A 12,978-nucleotide genomic window follows, 5' to 3' on the forward strand; every position below is an offset into this window, starting at 1 on the left:
CAAGCACGGCTCAAGTTATAGCTAGGTAATTAGGTATGTTGTGCATATTATTCCGCATTCCTAGATGTTATGATTCTCAGTAAAATCACGTATTTGGCGATGTCGCTGTGCTTTCGTGATGTTTCAGCTAAGAATTTCATACCTACGTCATCAACATGTGAGGTAGCACGGACGTCACGACCTCCTCCTTCTCTTCACACAGGACCAATTCCCCGTCTCCACTGGTCTTGTTCCAACCTCGACCTACACCCACCAACCGACATCCACCACCATTCGCCCTCAGCCTTAGTTCCCTAGAGTAGATTAGGTGCTTTGTTCTCATCACCACTTAACTTCGGCGTTCGCTTGTCTCTCTCTAGAGACCCGTTCGCAGCCGAAAATGTCGGAGCAGAGCAGGGTCAGAAGCTGGTTCGGTGGAAGCAAGGTCGACAGTGCCCAAGACCAGCCTCAAGAGGCCACGCCTCCAGGCACAGCCGCGGAACAGGACCGCTATGGGAACTCCTTCGGTGGGGACAAGCTCCCCCCCGTTGATCGTCACGCCGGGATGAGACTGCCCGAGGTCTCCGGAGCCGAGCAGGATAGGTACGAGCATTGGTTTGGGGGGGATAAGCTACCTTCTAGAGCCGATATCGAGAAGAGGCTGCCTCACACCTCCGGCGCCGAGCAGGATACGTATGGGCGTTGGTTCTCACACGAGAGGGCCCCTCCGACCACCATCATCGACAGTGACCCGTCCCTCGCTTCTAGTTCCGAGCCGAGACACTACGAAATCCACTTCAGACCCGGTCCTGCCCACATAATCCGACCCAATAGCACCGCCTCTACACTCGGCCTTCTCGAGCACGCCGTCTTGCCGTCGTTCTGCTTCCACTCGGGTTTAGGTGTCATCGCCTATGGCATAGGTCGTTATACCAACAGAGTGGACGTCAAGGACATTGCGTGGCCCAGTGGCCAGGTCGCCAACGCTTGGTGGAGCGCCATCGGAATCCCCGTTGTGTACTACGGGGTGCCCGTTCTCGTGGCCTGGGAAACGTTGACATATAACCAGAAGCTTCTCCTAGCTGGCGTCAGCGCCTGGGGACTCCGACTCCTCTATCGCATCGTGTTACGCAGCCTCCGGCGCGGCTCGGACGATCCCCGTTACGAGACCGCCGCCAGAAAGCAGTCAGATTTCTGGAACAAGGCCAGCCTCACCACGTTCCTCCCCGATACGCTCGCCCAGGCCTTAATCTCCCTGCCATTCACCTTGTCATTCCGCGCTCCCGCCGTCAGTACTGCCGTCGCTGTGCCGCTTCCGGAAGGCTCTACTATTTCCCACAGTCTGGCCGTCTTCCTTTTCACCACCGGCTACGCTCTTGAAGCCCTGGCCGACTCGCAGCTAGAGGCCCACAGCCGTAAGGCGAAGAACGAGATCAGCACTAGTGGGGTTTGGAGCATCGTCCGCCATCCTAAGTAAGTCGTCCTATGCACCCGGGGGGGACATTTAAAATGAAAAAGAGGAAAAGCGGAGGACTAATCCACCAATTCTCGAACAGCTACCTCGGCGACGCGCTATGCCACCTCTCCTTCCCCTTCCTACTCTACAGCGCAGGCCAGCTGCACCCACTCACGCTAGTCGGCCCCGTCGCGAATTACGTTTTCCTACGCTTCATCCGCGGGGATAGGGAGAACGAGAAGAATCAGGAGAAGCGCTACTCCCGGGAGAACCCCGTCAAGTACCAGGAGCTACAGCAGTACAAGAGCGCCAAGAATAGCTTCTGGCCCGGCCCGGCCGAGATCGGTAACAAGTGGCTGTGGGCCGTCGTGGCCGCCGGAGCTAGTGCCGTCGTCGTGGAGCGTGCAGCGCTTGCGTATACGAGGTCATGAAACATCTAGGCCGCTTATGGTGGAAAGTCGGTCCATGGTATGTTGTGCTCTTTTTCCCATCGACCTTATGTGGTTAATATAATGGGGGAAAGGGCCTCGTCGTCTGGGGACGGCCTCGCGAACCCCTTCTCAGCGGCGTATTTCTCACATGTAATATTATAGTGGATAATACTGTATTATTGCTATTGCCTCACCACACTCATGTTTTCGACCCTAATTCTAATCAATATGCAACTGTACCGTCATTCGAAGAACAGGGCATTCATGCCTATATAAGGAATAATAAATTGATATAGCTCGCGCCATGATAAGATGTGTGAGAGGACTAGATACCTATGTATGATTTAAACGTGGTCAAGGCATGCCAACGCGCATGATCCCTTAAGAACATGAGAATATCCCTACAAAGACATTGTAATAAGCGCGACCCAGTCTACTGGTCGTCCCCAGTAATGCATATATCGTTAACATCATTACGATTTGTGAGTAGGGTCCAAATCAATGGGAACACGAATCGGCATCACGTAGAAAAGTACGGTTGGGGTGAGGAATATATACGCGGCTAGCTTTCCAACACATGTATATGTATGTTATGTATATATACGTAGATACACGGCGGCGGTCACCTCTCTTTCTCTCTCTCTCGTCGCGGGCCCACGATGGCCGGTTACACCTCTGCTTTTTCCCATTTTCATTCCTCTCCCTCCCCCTCTCATTTCCATTGTCGCCTCCGGCGCCACCGCCGCCGATACCGTCCGTCGGCTGGGTAAGGGGTAGCAGGAGGAGCAGGAGCAGTAAGAGGGGAAGGGGGGCTGCTGCGTTCCCTGCCTGACCCCTACGGGAGAGCCGAGGGGGCCGCTTAGACCGTGACGGTGGAGCCGACGGGGCCGAAGCGGATGTTGGACCAGACGACCTTGCTGGAGGCTGCTGTTAGCGGAGTGCGGAATAGGGTGGGGGCCGGGGGGAGGGGGGGGTGTTACGTACGCGTCGGGGATCGAGGACTCGACCTCGGAGGGGACGCCGGAGTCCTGGGGGCAGTCGCCACGGTCGCCGCCGGGCTGGCCGGCCTTCTCGGGGGGGTAGCTGGAGTCGAGCCAGAGCATGTTGGCGTAGTGCTAGAGAGAGAGGTGAGGTGAGCGAGGGGTCAGAGCGGAAGCAGGGGAAGAAGAAGACTCACGTCGTCCCAGATGGACATAACCAGGACCATGGGAAGGGCGAGGGCCTTGTTGAGCTGGTCGAAGCCGCCGACCTCGCTGAAGCGGTCGCGGTCGCCGAAGATCTCGAACTGCTTGCTGCAGAACTCGGGGGTGATGTTGCTGCTCGCGGGGAGGCCCTCGTACGTCGAGCCGGGGATCTCGATCTTCCTGCCGTTCTGCACGAAGAACTGCGACATCTTGTTCTGCTCGAACCGGGTCACGACGCTGTTTCCGCCGCCGGCGCCTCGTCAGCAACACGCAAGCACCACATCTCGGGGTCGGGGTCCCGCGCTTCTCGCCCGCACTTACGTGAACTTCTTGCTCGTGTCGACCGTCTTGCCCTTGCCGTAGAAGTCCTTGTTCCCCATGCGGTACGGGTTGTAGTCGCACCCGTTGGCGTCGCACTTGCCGGCGAACCGGTCGTCCGAGTACGTGCCGCCGCAGCCGTCGTTCTCGCACACGTGGTACTCATTTTGGGTGCAGGGGTGGGGCGTCAGGGCGAAGGAGTGCGAGTTGGACTCCCTGTTTGCCAAGCACGGGTCAGCTCTACGTTCTGTCGGTGTCCCCGCTCGAGCAGAGGACGATCCCATCAGGAGAGAGGAGGGGGCGAGAGTAAGGGGGCTCACCAGACGTCGATCTCAGCGCAGCAGGCACCGTACGGGCCAACACCGGCGTTCGCGTCGTTGGTGGACGGCTTCCACCCCTCAACGTTGGCCTAAGCAGCGTCTTAGTTAGCGTCTGCGTCCGAGCAGCGGAAGCGGGGGGGAGAGACATACTTTGCCGCCGACGAACTTCAGGTCACGAGCGCACTGAGCATCGCAGTAACCGGTGCCGTACTTGGCACCGGCCTTGTTGCTGGAGTAGCTAGCCATGCCGCCGTCTTCCTCCATGGCGACGAAGTAAAGAGCAGCGTTGAGACCGCAGTCGACGGTCGAGAGATCGACGTCGAAGGCGAACTCGTTGCCGAGCAGATTGAAGGTCTGGTACTTGCTAGCGCCGTTCATGAGGTAGAAGCGGGAGCCGATGTTGGTGCCGTAGTCGTGCTTGGTGACGAACTTGAGGGTCAGGGCGTCGCCGCTGGTGGACGCGCCGTAGGTCTTGCTGTAGTCGGCGCCCTCTATGGCGCACTTGGTGGCGCAGTCGGTAGCGGAGCTGCACTTCGACGTCCACTGGTTGCCGTCGTAGCAGTTTTCCGTGCCCTCCGTAGAGTGCAGCCATCGCCAGTTGGAGTCGATGGTCACCTCGGCGCTGACCGTCGAGCACGAGCCGCCGCTGGAGCATCTCTTCCAGCTCAGCTTGGGGTGGGTCTCGGTCTGCTGCTTTCCGACCTGCTGGGCGGAGGCGAGCCCGAGCAGGGCTGCGGACACGGCGAGAGACAGCATGGTGGCTGGTACCTGTAACTTCACCAAGGTGGGAGGGGAGTTTCTTCAACCTAGAGAGCGGTGGTGAGGTGAAAAAAGGTAACGGCATGGTGTGACATCCGGGAGTTGGTTCATTATATACGCGATACAGAGATCCCGTTTCTCTTTGTCCGTCGTATACTCTGCCGCGTAGCAATACGCACTCTCGCATTCGATATTACCGGCAACGAGCTCCGCCTCGACGTGACCGAATCGCGGTATGGCAGAGTCGATCACTGGCCGTCTCGGCCTTACGATCATCTAGGATTAGATTAAACAGCCAGGGTCGCTACTTAAAACCCGACGGCTGTTCCGTCTACGCACGCTCTGGTTGGTTCCAGTAGCAGAACGTGGCCTACGCCATGGTCGTCTTCGAACCCTGGGGGCGAACGGTGCCAGAAGAATCGAGCCGCTGTCCAAACCGGTATTCGCACGCAAGGGTGGCCAATAGGGGGGGCGGCCGTAGAAAGCGACGGCGATCAGAATAATGAACCAAGACTGACATTACCAGCCCTCGTGTCCTGACGGGGGAGTTCAGGACAACGACCTCCGACGCAATATAAATTGGATGTATAAGTTTCAGGACCATGGTCCGAAGTAACCTGGGGTATTTGCGGGGAATGGGGAGACGATGCTGATTAGGGCGAGGTAGGGGGCCCAACCTGTAGGTATATGCCCCAGAGACGCTGGCTCCGCGGCCCGTTACGTCCACAGCACGGAGATGGAGTCGCCGTCTGGAGAGAGTGAGATCACAAAGCGGGGAGGCCCTCCCCCCTCGAGAGACCTAAGAGGAGAGCGGAAGGCTGGGAGCGGAGGGTTGCGGCTCTCCCGAGCTAAGCGAACGCAGAAAACGGCGATCACGCGGAGAAGCCCTAGGCAGACCGACGGGGCCCTCCGTGTTCTCGAGAGAAACTAGTCGGCCGTAAGTTTACGTGTAAATCTAGAGAGCTGGAGATAGATAGAAGGGGTCTCGCGAAAGCGCTGAACATCCCTTGACACCGCGCCCCCTCGCCGCACTGTCATACTTAAGTGGTGATGGTAGAGCAACACAGAACAACAGGGGGGATATCTGCGAGATCTGGTGTAACGCGGTCAAAGACACAGCCATTGGCCGGGTAACTTGGCACGGGAGGGGGTGGACAGCTGGAGGTGCCGTTCGCATTGCTGATGCCGAGGCTAGGGTCGTGGAAAATATCGACGGCAGATTACCCAGGGGTGTACCGGACGCCAAGTTTGGCAAAGCTCCGTCAAATAACCCCAGTCATGGTCAATAAAACATTTATCCAATTGCCGCAGAGCTCTCTGGTGTAGTAGGCTGCACGTCTGTAGGTCCTCGCGTGGCGTGGTTTGTTGTCGCGGTCGCGGTCGTCTCGTGCTATCTGTGGTACACCTCGCCAGGTGGGCTTCGGCATACGCATCAGAGCCAACGAAGAAGCTGTTTATATTTAACCCCCGTAAACTACACCGGTAGGGTGCCGCGGACGTATACATAGATGTAAGCAATGCTGCGGTCCGTCCAGCCCACCGAAGCCACATACCCCTTTTCTCCAGGCAGGCAATGCGGAGAGGCACGAGTAGCTCAAGCATGCTGGCAAAGTCTTGGCTGGGTATATATCACTGACAGCTAAGCCTCGCCATATTTGCTTATATTTGCGTGGCGCTTTAAGCCGAGGATCTGCCTAGCGAGACGACTTTAGGCAAGTCGAGTTGCGGCGACCGACCCAGTCCGAGATTACCACAGCCAGCGATGAGGCCGACAGAGTGGGCGCTCGGCTGACCTATCGGTGAATAGCCTCCATTTCGCTCATGTTGCCATTAATATACGAAATTGAGCCATAGCTCACTTCTTCGCTGTGGTGGGGTGGTCTTCATGCGCCTTGTCGCTGCAAGTATCAGACTAGGTGGTGATATCAGGACCTACGGTAATCTACATGCTTGAGGGATGATCGACCGACACGAGGTCTTCTCGAACTTGCCAAGTATACGGCGGTTACGTAGCCGCGATTCCATATCGCCGGACCTATCATAGAGGTTGAGTACCCGTCTCGTCGCAAGCTGGCCAGATCGGCCGAGGCTGGGTACGGGTTAAGGGGGTGGATGACAGGCGACAGTGACTAAACGCTTAACCATCTAAAGGACTCAGGGGGCCTCGTAGCATCTTCAGTGAAGAGAAGTGCTCATGCACAGCCTCGAAAATTAATTATCAACCCTGACCTTAAATCCCGGCTCATCTCCTGCGGGTAAAGGCAGAGTGCCGAAGTTCTAGCGAGTGTGTTGGGTCCGATATGAAGCTTAAGAGGTGCCTTATGATACCACTTCGGAAAGTATATGTGTAGATCGCTGTTTAAGATGTAATTTATCCTTTGAGCTTGGATGACCATCTTGGCTCCTCAAGAGGCTTGCTTGCTTGGTGGAGGCGCTCATGACTATTCATATTGGACACTCCAATACAAAGCGTCTTGCTTAGACCCTCCATAGAAGCCGTCCATTGGCTTTCCTTGCCGGCCACGCCAAGGGCATTCTACCCATAGAAATGTCTGGATACCCACCTCGGGGGCTCTAGTTGGAAGGAAAGGGGAAGCCCCTTGGCCGATAAAGGGGCCACACACAGCTAGCATCAATAGAGAGCCTGCGTTTTAAGGGCCATCTTGCCGCGCAGACTAGTACAACAGTAGCAATCTCAAGGTTACTACATAGTCGAGGTAACTGAACAGAGCTCAACTCTGTGCGTGGCACGATCGAGTTGCTAGGAGAGGATAGACAGGAGTGGCACACTGTAACCACCGAATTCTCACCCCTGACGGGAAAGGGGGGATCCCCAGAAGTTCATACGCGAACAAACAGATAGATTAATATCGCAAATACACTCTAGTTGTCGTTCTCGAAATCCTACAGCCTGGCAACCGCAGCTACCTATGCCGGCCGTGCGATGAGCCCGACGTCCATGTTCAGACCCATATCCGGCTCCAAATTCAGGTCCGGCCATTAATGAACCCCGACATAGACAACGCAGACAAAACACAGATCCGGCCGTTATTACTCAGGTCCCTAGAAAACAGAGAAAAGAAGAAGAAAAGGTGAAAAAAAGGAAAATATACAAGGCGGGGGGGTATCCTCTGGAATGACGGTAGATGCGGGACCATCCGATAGAGCTCGTCTCGCCTCCTTCTGCCTTGGCTCCCTTGCCTCGTCAACCATATCGTATCTTTCTCATTCTCTCATGCACGTCCGCCTGTCCCTCCCGTCCATCCGTATGACCCTGGATCCGACCCTGTTTCCCGACCCTCATTACTACGTCAAGTCGTCATCGTCAGCGAGCGCCGCCGTCGCCGTGGCGTCGTCCCACTTCTTCGCCGGCAGCTTCCGGACCTTCTTGGTCGGGCTGCCGGCGCTCGACACCTTCAGCACCTTTTTCTTGATGCCGCCGCCGGTGCCCGGGGCCTTGCGCTGGCCCTCGTCGTCGGCCAGGCTGCCGTGGCTGCTCAGTCGCAGCTGGTCGAGCCGGCTGCCGAGCCCGGCCATCTCGGACCGGACGCTGGGCACGTCGCCGCGCTCCTGCAGCGGCGCGCGCTTGCTCGGCGTGCGGTTCGCCAGCTCGCGCTTGAGGACCGCCATCTCGCGACGCAGCCGCTCGTTCTCCTGCTCCAGGTTCTCGATCAGCACGTTCTCCTTGTCGTCGTCGCCGTCGCTGCCGCTGCCGTCCTGGCTCGGCGCCGTCACCACCACCGCCCCGACCCCGCGCGCCAGCACCTCCACCTTCCGGTCCCAGTGCGCCTCCCCCCACTCCTGCTCCTGCGACCGCGACGCCTTCCACCGCCCCATCTCCGCCGCCAGCCGCGCCTCGAAGTCCGCGTAGCACTCCTCCCGCACCTCCTGCTCCAGCTCCGCCGCCCGCTCCTCCGCCGACTCCAGGTGCGCCTCCGCCGCCACCCGCGCCGCCCGCTCCCGCTCCAGCTCCGCCTGCAGCTGCTCGATCGCCTCCGCCATGCGCGCGATCTCCAGCGCCGCGTTCTCCATCGTCGCGCGCTCCGTGTCCGACGCCGGCGAGAACGTGCGCCACGGCCGCTCGTGCTCGCGCTCACGGCGGCGACGAGGCGGCGGAGGCGGCGGCGATGGCGGCACCTCGTAGCGCCGCGGCCGCCGGTGCTGCTGCTGGTGGTGCCGGTACGTCACGGGCGAGCTCGTCGCGCTGCGCGACCCCTCGCTCGGCTCCGACTGGTCACCGCGCTGCGAGCCCGCGCCGGACCCGGGCCGAGCGGACACCGCCGCCACCGCGGCCGCCGCTGCGGCCGTCGCGAGGATTGTCGACGTGATCGACGGCACGCGCGGCACCGTGACCTCGCGCGCCAACGCGCTGTAGCGCAGGATCTGCGACGTCGCGTTGAAGTCGCCGAGCGGGTCCGCCGTGACGATCATGACCGCCTTCTGGGGCGCGCGCCGGCTCGACGCGCTCTGCGACAGCGACGCCGACGACGGGAACGAGTTCGAGAACAGGAGCTCCGTGAGCTTGCACTGACGGAAGGGGACTAGGTTCGGCTGTTACATCGCTGTCAGCAGGGGGGGCGTCACGTGCCCACGCGCCCTTCTCGCTCCTCGGTAGGGGATGCTTACCTTGGCCATGCTGCTGGCGTCGCTCTGCATCTGCAAGCACTGGCCCAGATACATCAGGCTCTCGTTGATCTTGCCGGCCTCGGCCAGGGTGGCGCCGTGGGTCTTGGCGTCGCGCGCGCGCTCGCTGCCGGCTAGGTCGACGACGCTCAGGGTGCTCGTGCCCCAGCGGCCGTGGGCGCGGCCGCGCCGGCGCTTCTTGACCTCGACGCAGAAGAAGCCGTGGCTCCGCGACGACACGCTGTTGCTGCCGGTGCCGGCGACGCGCCGCTCGAGCAGCCCGGCCTCGAGCACCATCAGCGCGTCGCGGAAGCTGCCGCAGATGACCTTGCGCAGGCCGGCGACGACCTTGCGGTCCGGGGATAGCTCGGTCGACTTGAAGAGGAGCGGGCGGCGGCGGTACTCCTTCGTGGCGTTCGACTTCAGCGGCGACGTCAGGAGGTCGAAGATTCGGTCGTTGTACACCTCGTACATGGAGATGACGATCGCGTACTCGGCCGAGGGGTCGCAGGACGCTCGAATCGAACTGATATCTGGCGCTTGCGGGAAGGCGGAAGGTCGTTGTAGGCGGCGTCCCGACGTGGGCGACGGGTAATCGCTCTTTATGGGAGATTTAGTAACATTCTTATATCTCGCGGCCGAGGTGAGGGCCATGTAATGCTTGTTGGGTGAACGGTAGGCCAACTTTGGCCTACCTGGCGTGACTTGCGCCGAGGAGGGTGCCAGTACACCCTCCCGCTGGCTGGGCGGCGTCGAAAGCTGGGCGATATTCAACAAGTCATCTTGATGACGAACGAGTCGAACGCTTCCGGGACTTGCTGGGAATTGCCCGGGGAGTTGGGGAGGAACATTAGGTGTGGAAGGTCGTACAGTCAAAGGCGTCGGAGCTCTAGAGCCAGCCCGAGACGTGATGAGAGCGTCTCCGTAGACAGTATCGAGGAACGCTGACGCGGACAAGATGGTGGCCTCCGACGCGTCGGAAGTCCGTATACTGGCTTCCAACGTCGGAGTAGTATCGCAATCGACAATGTTGGATTCGATGGATCGAAACACAACGTCAAGAGCTAGCTGGGTCAAACCGCGCTGACTTCGAGATCCGAGAATTGTATGCGACTAGGGCGTGTTCGTGATTAGTTACAGCAAATATCACGTATTTAGAAGCACGAGGAATAAATCATAGGTTCGCAAAAGCGTACTTTGCCCGAGCCGGTGACTCCCAGCGTCGCCAATAGGCCGTCCGTGCCATCGCCGCCGTGGGGTGCTAACACGCCTTCAACCAGAGGAAGCACTCGGGTGCCCTGGAATAAGTCAAGCTGCGTGGCGTCCTCTTCGAATACCCGCGTGAATGCGAATTTCTCGATGGCTCGCCGCCGGTCGTTGGGGGGGTTTAACGTGATGTGCGTGGGCGACTCGTCGTCGGCAGGGTCCTCGACCAAGAGGAAACGCTCGCCACTAGCATTCCCAGCGGGAGGGGGGCGCAAGCGCAGATAGACCTGGAAGAGGTTCGCATGTGCCTTTTGTGGCTCCATCTTTGCTCGAGGCGAAGAAGGTGAAGAGAAGCGGTGAGAATGTGGTAAAAGGGGGGGAAATTAAAAAGATAAAACAGATAACCGATGGAGAGATGGAACGCAATGACATGCAGGTTTATGCAGAGTCGGGGTTCGCGGCCATGCTGTAGTCCGACGATGCACGAAATGTCCCGCTCGACGTAGGCGAATGCAGCCCGTCGCTGGACAAGCGAACGGTACGGCATGCTAGCGCCGTCAATATTTACTTTGCGAAGTTTGGCAGTTGTCTCCGTCTCGCCAGCAACCGGCAGCGCAAGCCATAACGGTGGGGAGCGTATCGATAGCCCTGCATATAAACCCTGGTCGGTGTGGCTGGGCTCCGGGCCGTTGAGGCTGACGAGTGGCGCACCCCCTTTTCTTCCCGGATCGGTGGAAATCTGACAATCACAACACGATCCCGTACCGGGATATGTACATAATCTGTGTAAGACCATACAAGACCAATAATATGCAGCCATCCAGCACATACATGGATGCGGCAGATGCACCGAATAGCTGAGCCCTCCCTTCAAATGCTATTCGACCATCTGTTAATTGCCCGCGCGATCATCATGTCTGGTTTTCCCCTTCTCTCGCTACGCAGCACCTCCACCCCCTCGCCTCGTCGCATGACCACGTCCGGTTCCATTCCCTAAGCGCTCGTCCTCGAGCACGGGGCATGTTGAGAGAGCATCGTGTACCCAGAGTGCGTAACGTGGGCTTGAGTAACATCGGCCACGTATTTGACGACCCCATCAGGTGGGTAATTTGCTCGGGATGCTATAGGGAAAAGGGAACCACAGCGTGCGGCCTGCCAGAGAGAGTGGCCCAATGAGACGAGTGCCCATCGCAGATGGGACCGAATATACCGGATCGACTACTCGGCTACACCCCCAGAGCTATTCGGAGGTGGCCCAACCCCGAATGAAATAGTCTCAATTTCAACGCGCGCAGGGGCTCGTGGTGGCTTGTCTGCAACGGCGTTTCTTTCGCCATGCCCCTGACGCTGGTGGACGAATGCGTGGGTATCGTGAGTACGAGTAGGTGGGTTTCTAGGATTACGAGCAGTTCCCGCCGGAGGCTTTGGGAATATCGCAAATTAGAGCAATTCGGGAGCAGAGATCTCGATCGGGCACGAGATGCACGTCACTCTCGCTACTGGGGGCGTCTCCTGAAGTGGAGAGTGAGTACTGGGCTGTGGGAGGCCGATACGGGACGTGGCTAGACGGAAGCGCTGAGCAGATACAGAGCGCGTTCCAAGGCGAGGGTCTACTTTTTATGTAACTGCGCAGGTCCCTATTGGGGCTCGGCTGGAGTTCGCGTCGATTTGCTGGTCGCCTGGTAGGGAGCGGAGAGCTTGTGGGTAAAATGCCCCTGTTTCTGCAGGTGTGTATCGTCATCGTCGCCGAGCGGTCGGATGGGTCGATGGGGATGGGGTGTCGGGGGCACAAGCAAGGCGGCGAACGGGACGTGCTCGAATGCGAGAGGCCCCTCTCGCGTAATTATCCGCTTCTAGGCCTATTGAATTACACGCATACATATATGCACGCACACATACGCACGCACACGACACAAGCACACACACACGCTCACCAGGTGAAAAAAAAAAAAAGAATACTCTACATACCTACCGCTACCAGGTTCTTTTTTCAATTTTTTTCCCTCGTGAAGACATCTTGACAACATCATTCTATGGCCGTATGCGTGGATGGGGTGATGCAGGTTCTCCGTCCCCGGCACCCCTGCTTACCCTGCGTCATGTCTCGCCTAGATCGCTTCCGGAACCCCTTCTCACACCAACAACTAATAAATGGCTTATACGTAGGAGGAAATCCATGGGTCTATCGACTCTCATACACGATAGGGCCAAGTTAAGCCGCCCCGCCCTCCCCTCTAGAGGTGCCCAAGTTATTATATGTAGGCACCTGCAATACAACGGATCCGAGGAGATAAGCTGGGAGACTGAGCTGGTCTGTAACCTGGGTGCTACGGGCTTTTCTCGACGCAAGGGTCTCTCAGAATAAATTCAGGTCGGGCGTATCAGCCGTACTACGGCGTTAGGAATCTACCATATGTGACTTGGATGCAACCGTGTCATTCATCTCCCTTCTCAACCTCACGTCTACGCCAGCCCAAGCAAGGCACTCCACACCGTTAGTTTGTTGGCTGGCCCAGCTCGACCGGAGGTCCCAGCTAGACCCCTCATCACAGGCTGATATCATTATACTGATCTGGGTGCTGTTATTAGCTCCCGCTCTAGAGCGAGCCATAAAAAACATCTGCAGCGTTGTATAGGCTCGGTCAAAGTCGGCCGATGAATAACAGAGTAAATAGGCCAAGCAAGAACCGGCGGAGTATTGC

The 12,978-nt window shown here is 58.3% G+C and overlaps 3 protein-coding genes across 3 annotated transcripts; 1 reads left to right on the forward strand and 2 right to left on the reverse strand.

Moving 5' to 3' along the window:
* The first annotated feature begins 150 nt into the window (after positions 1 to 150).
* On the forward strand, positions 151 to 2,331 carry GGS23DRAFT_570562 (DUF1295-domain-containing protein). The gene is made up of 3 exons (XM_051516524.1): positions 151 to 1,452; positions 1,536 to 1,903; positions 1,959 to 2,331. Exons 1-2 carry the CDS (start codon positions 380 to 382, stop codon positions 1,864 to 1,866), a joined length of 1,404 nt encoding a protein of 467 aa, XP_051371223.1. The 5' UTR covers positions 151 to 379; the 3' UTR covers positions 1,867 to 1,903; positions 1,959 to 2,331.
* Positions 2,332 to 2,711: 380 nt separating this feature from the next.
* Positions 2,712 to 4,813, reverse strand: GGS23DRAFT_79671 (glycoside hydrolase family 7 protein). The gene is made up of 6 exons (XM_051521289.1): positions 3,839 to 4,813; positions 3,689 to 3,777; positions 3,372 to 3,584; positions 3,044 to 3,287; positions 2,851 to 2,981; positions 2,712 to 2,783 (listed from the first exon to the last, which is right to left on the reverse strand). The coding sequence occupies exons 1-6, from the start codon at positions 4,442 to 4,444 to the stop codon at positions 2,726 to 2,728; spliced, it is 1,341 nt and encodes a 446-aa protein (XP_051371224.1). The 5' UTR covers positions 4,445 to 4,813; the 3' UTR covers positions 2,712 to 2,725.
* A 2,787-nt stretch (positions 4,814 to 7,600) lies between these two features.
* GGS23DRAFT_79700 (kinesin) lies at positions 7,601 to 10,710 on the reverse strand. The gene is made up of 3 exons (XM_051521290.1): positions 10,267 to 10,710; positions 9,074 to 10,183; positions 7,601 to 8,998 (listed from the first exon to the last, which is right to left on the reverse strand). Exons 1-3 carry the CDS (start codon positions 10,597 to 10,599, stop codon positions 7,754 to 7,756), a joined length of 2,688 nt encoding a protein of 895 aa, XP_051371225.1. The 5' UTR covers positions 10,600 to 10,710; the 3' UTR covers positions 7,601 to 7,753.
* Positions 10,711 to 12,978: the final 2,268 nt, after the last annotated feature.

The sequence above is a fragment of the Durotheca rogersii genome (genome assembly GCF_024521655.1).
Source record: "Durotheca rogersii strain YMJ 92031201 chromosome Unknown GGS23scaffold_12, whole genome shotgun sequence".
Classification (NCBI taxonomy): Eukaryota; Fungi; Ascomycota; class Sordariomycetes; order Xylariales; family Xylariaceae; genus Durotheca; species Durotheca rogersii.

Coding starts and splice junctions, on each gene's coding strand:
- GGS23DRAFT_570562 (XM_051516524.1), top strand. CDS start 380: ATGTCGGAGCAGAGCAGGGTCAGAAGCTGGTTCGGTGGAAGCAAGGTC. Junction 1,453..1,535: donor AGCATCGTCCGCCATCCTAA/GTAAGTCGTCCT, acceptor ATTCTCGAACAG/CTACCTCGGCGACGCGCTAT.
- GGS23DRAFT_79671 (XM_051521289.1), bottom strand. CDS start 4,444: ATGCTGTCTCTCGCCGTGTCCGCAGCCCTGCTCGGGCTCGCCTCCGCC. Junction 3,778..3,838: donor TGAAGTTCGTCGGCGGCAAA/GTATGTCTCTCC, acceptor GACGCTGCTTAG/GCCAACGTTGAGGGGTGGAA. Junction 2,784..2,850: donor GAGTCCTCGATCCCCGACGC/GTACGTAACACC, acceptor AGCAGCCTCCAG/CAAGGTCGTCTGGTCCAACA.
- GGS23DRAFT_79700 (XM_051521290.1), bottom strand. CDS start 10,599: ATGGAGCCACAAAAGGCACATGCGAACCTCTTCCAGGTCTATCTGCGC. Junction 10,184..10,266: donor GAGTCACCGGCTCGGGCAAA/GTACGCTTTTGC, acceptor AACACGCCCTAG/TCGCATACAATTCTCGGATC. Junction 8,999..9,073: donor ACGCCAGCAGCATGGCCAAG/GTAAGCATCCCC, acceptor GCGATGTAACAG/CCGAACCTAGTCCCCTTCCG.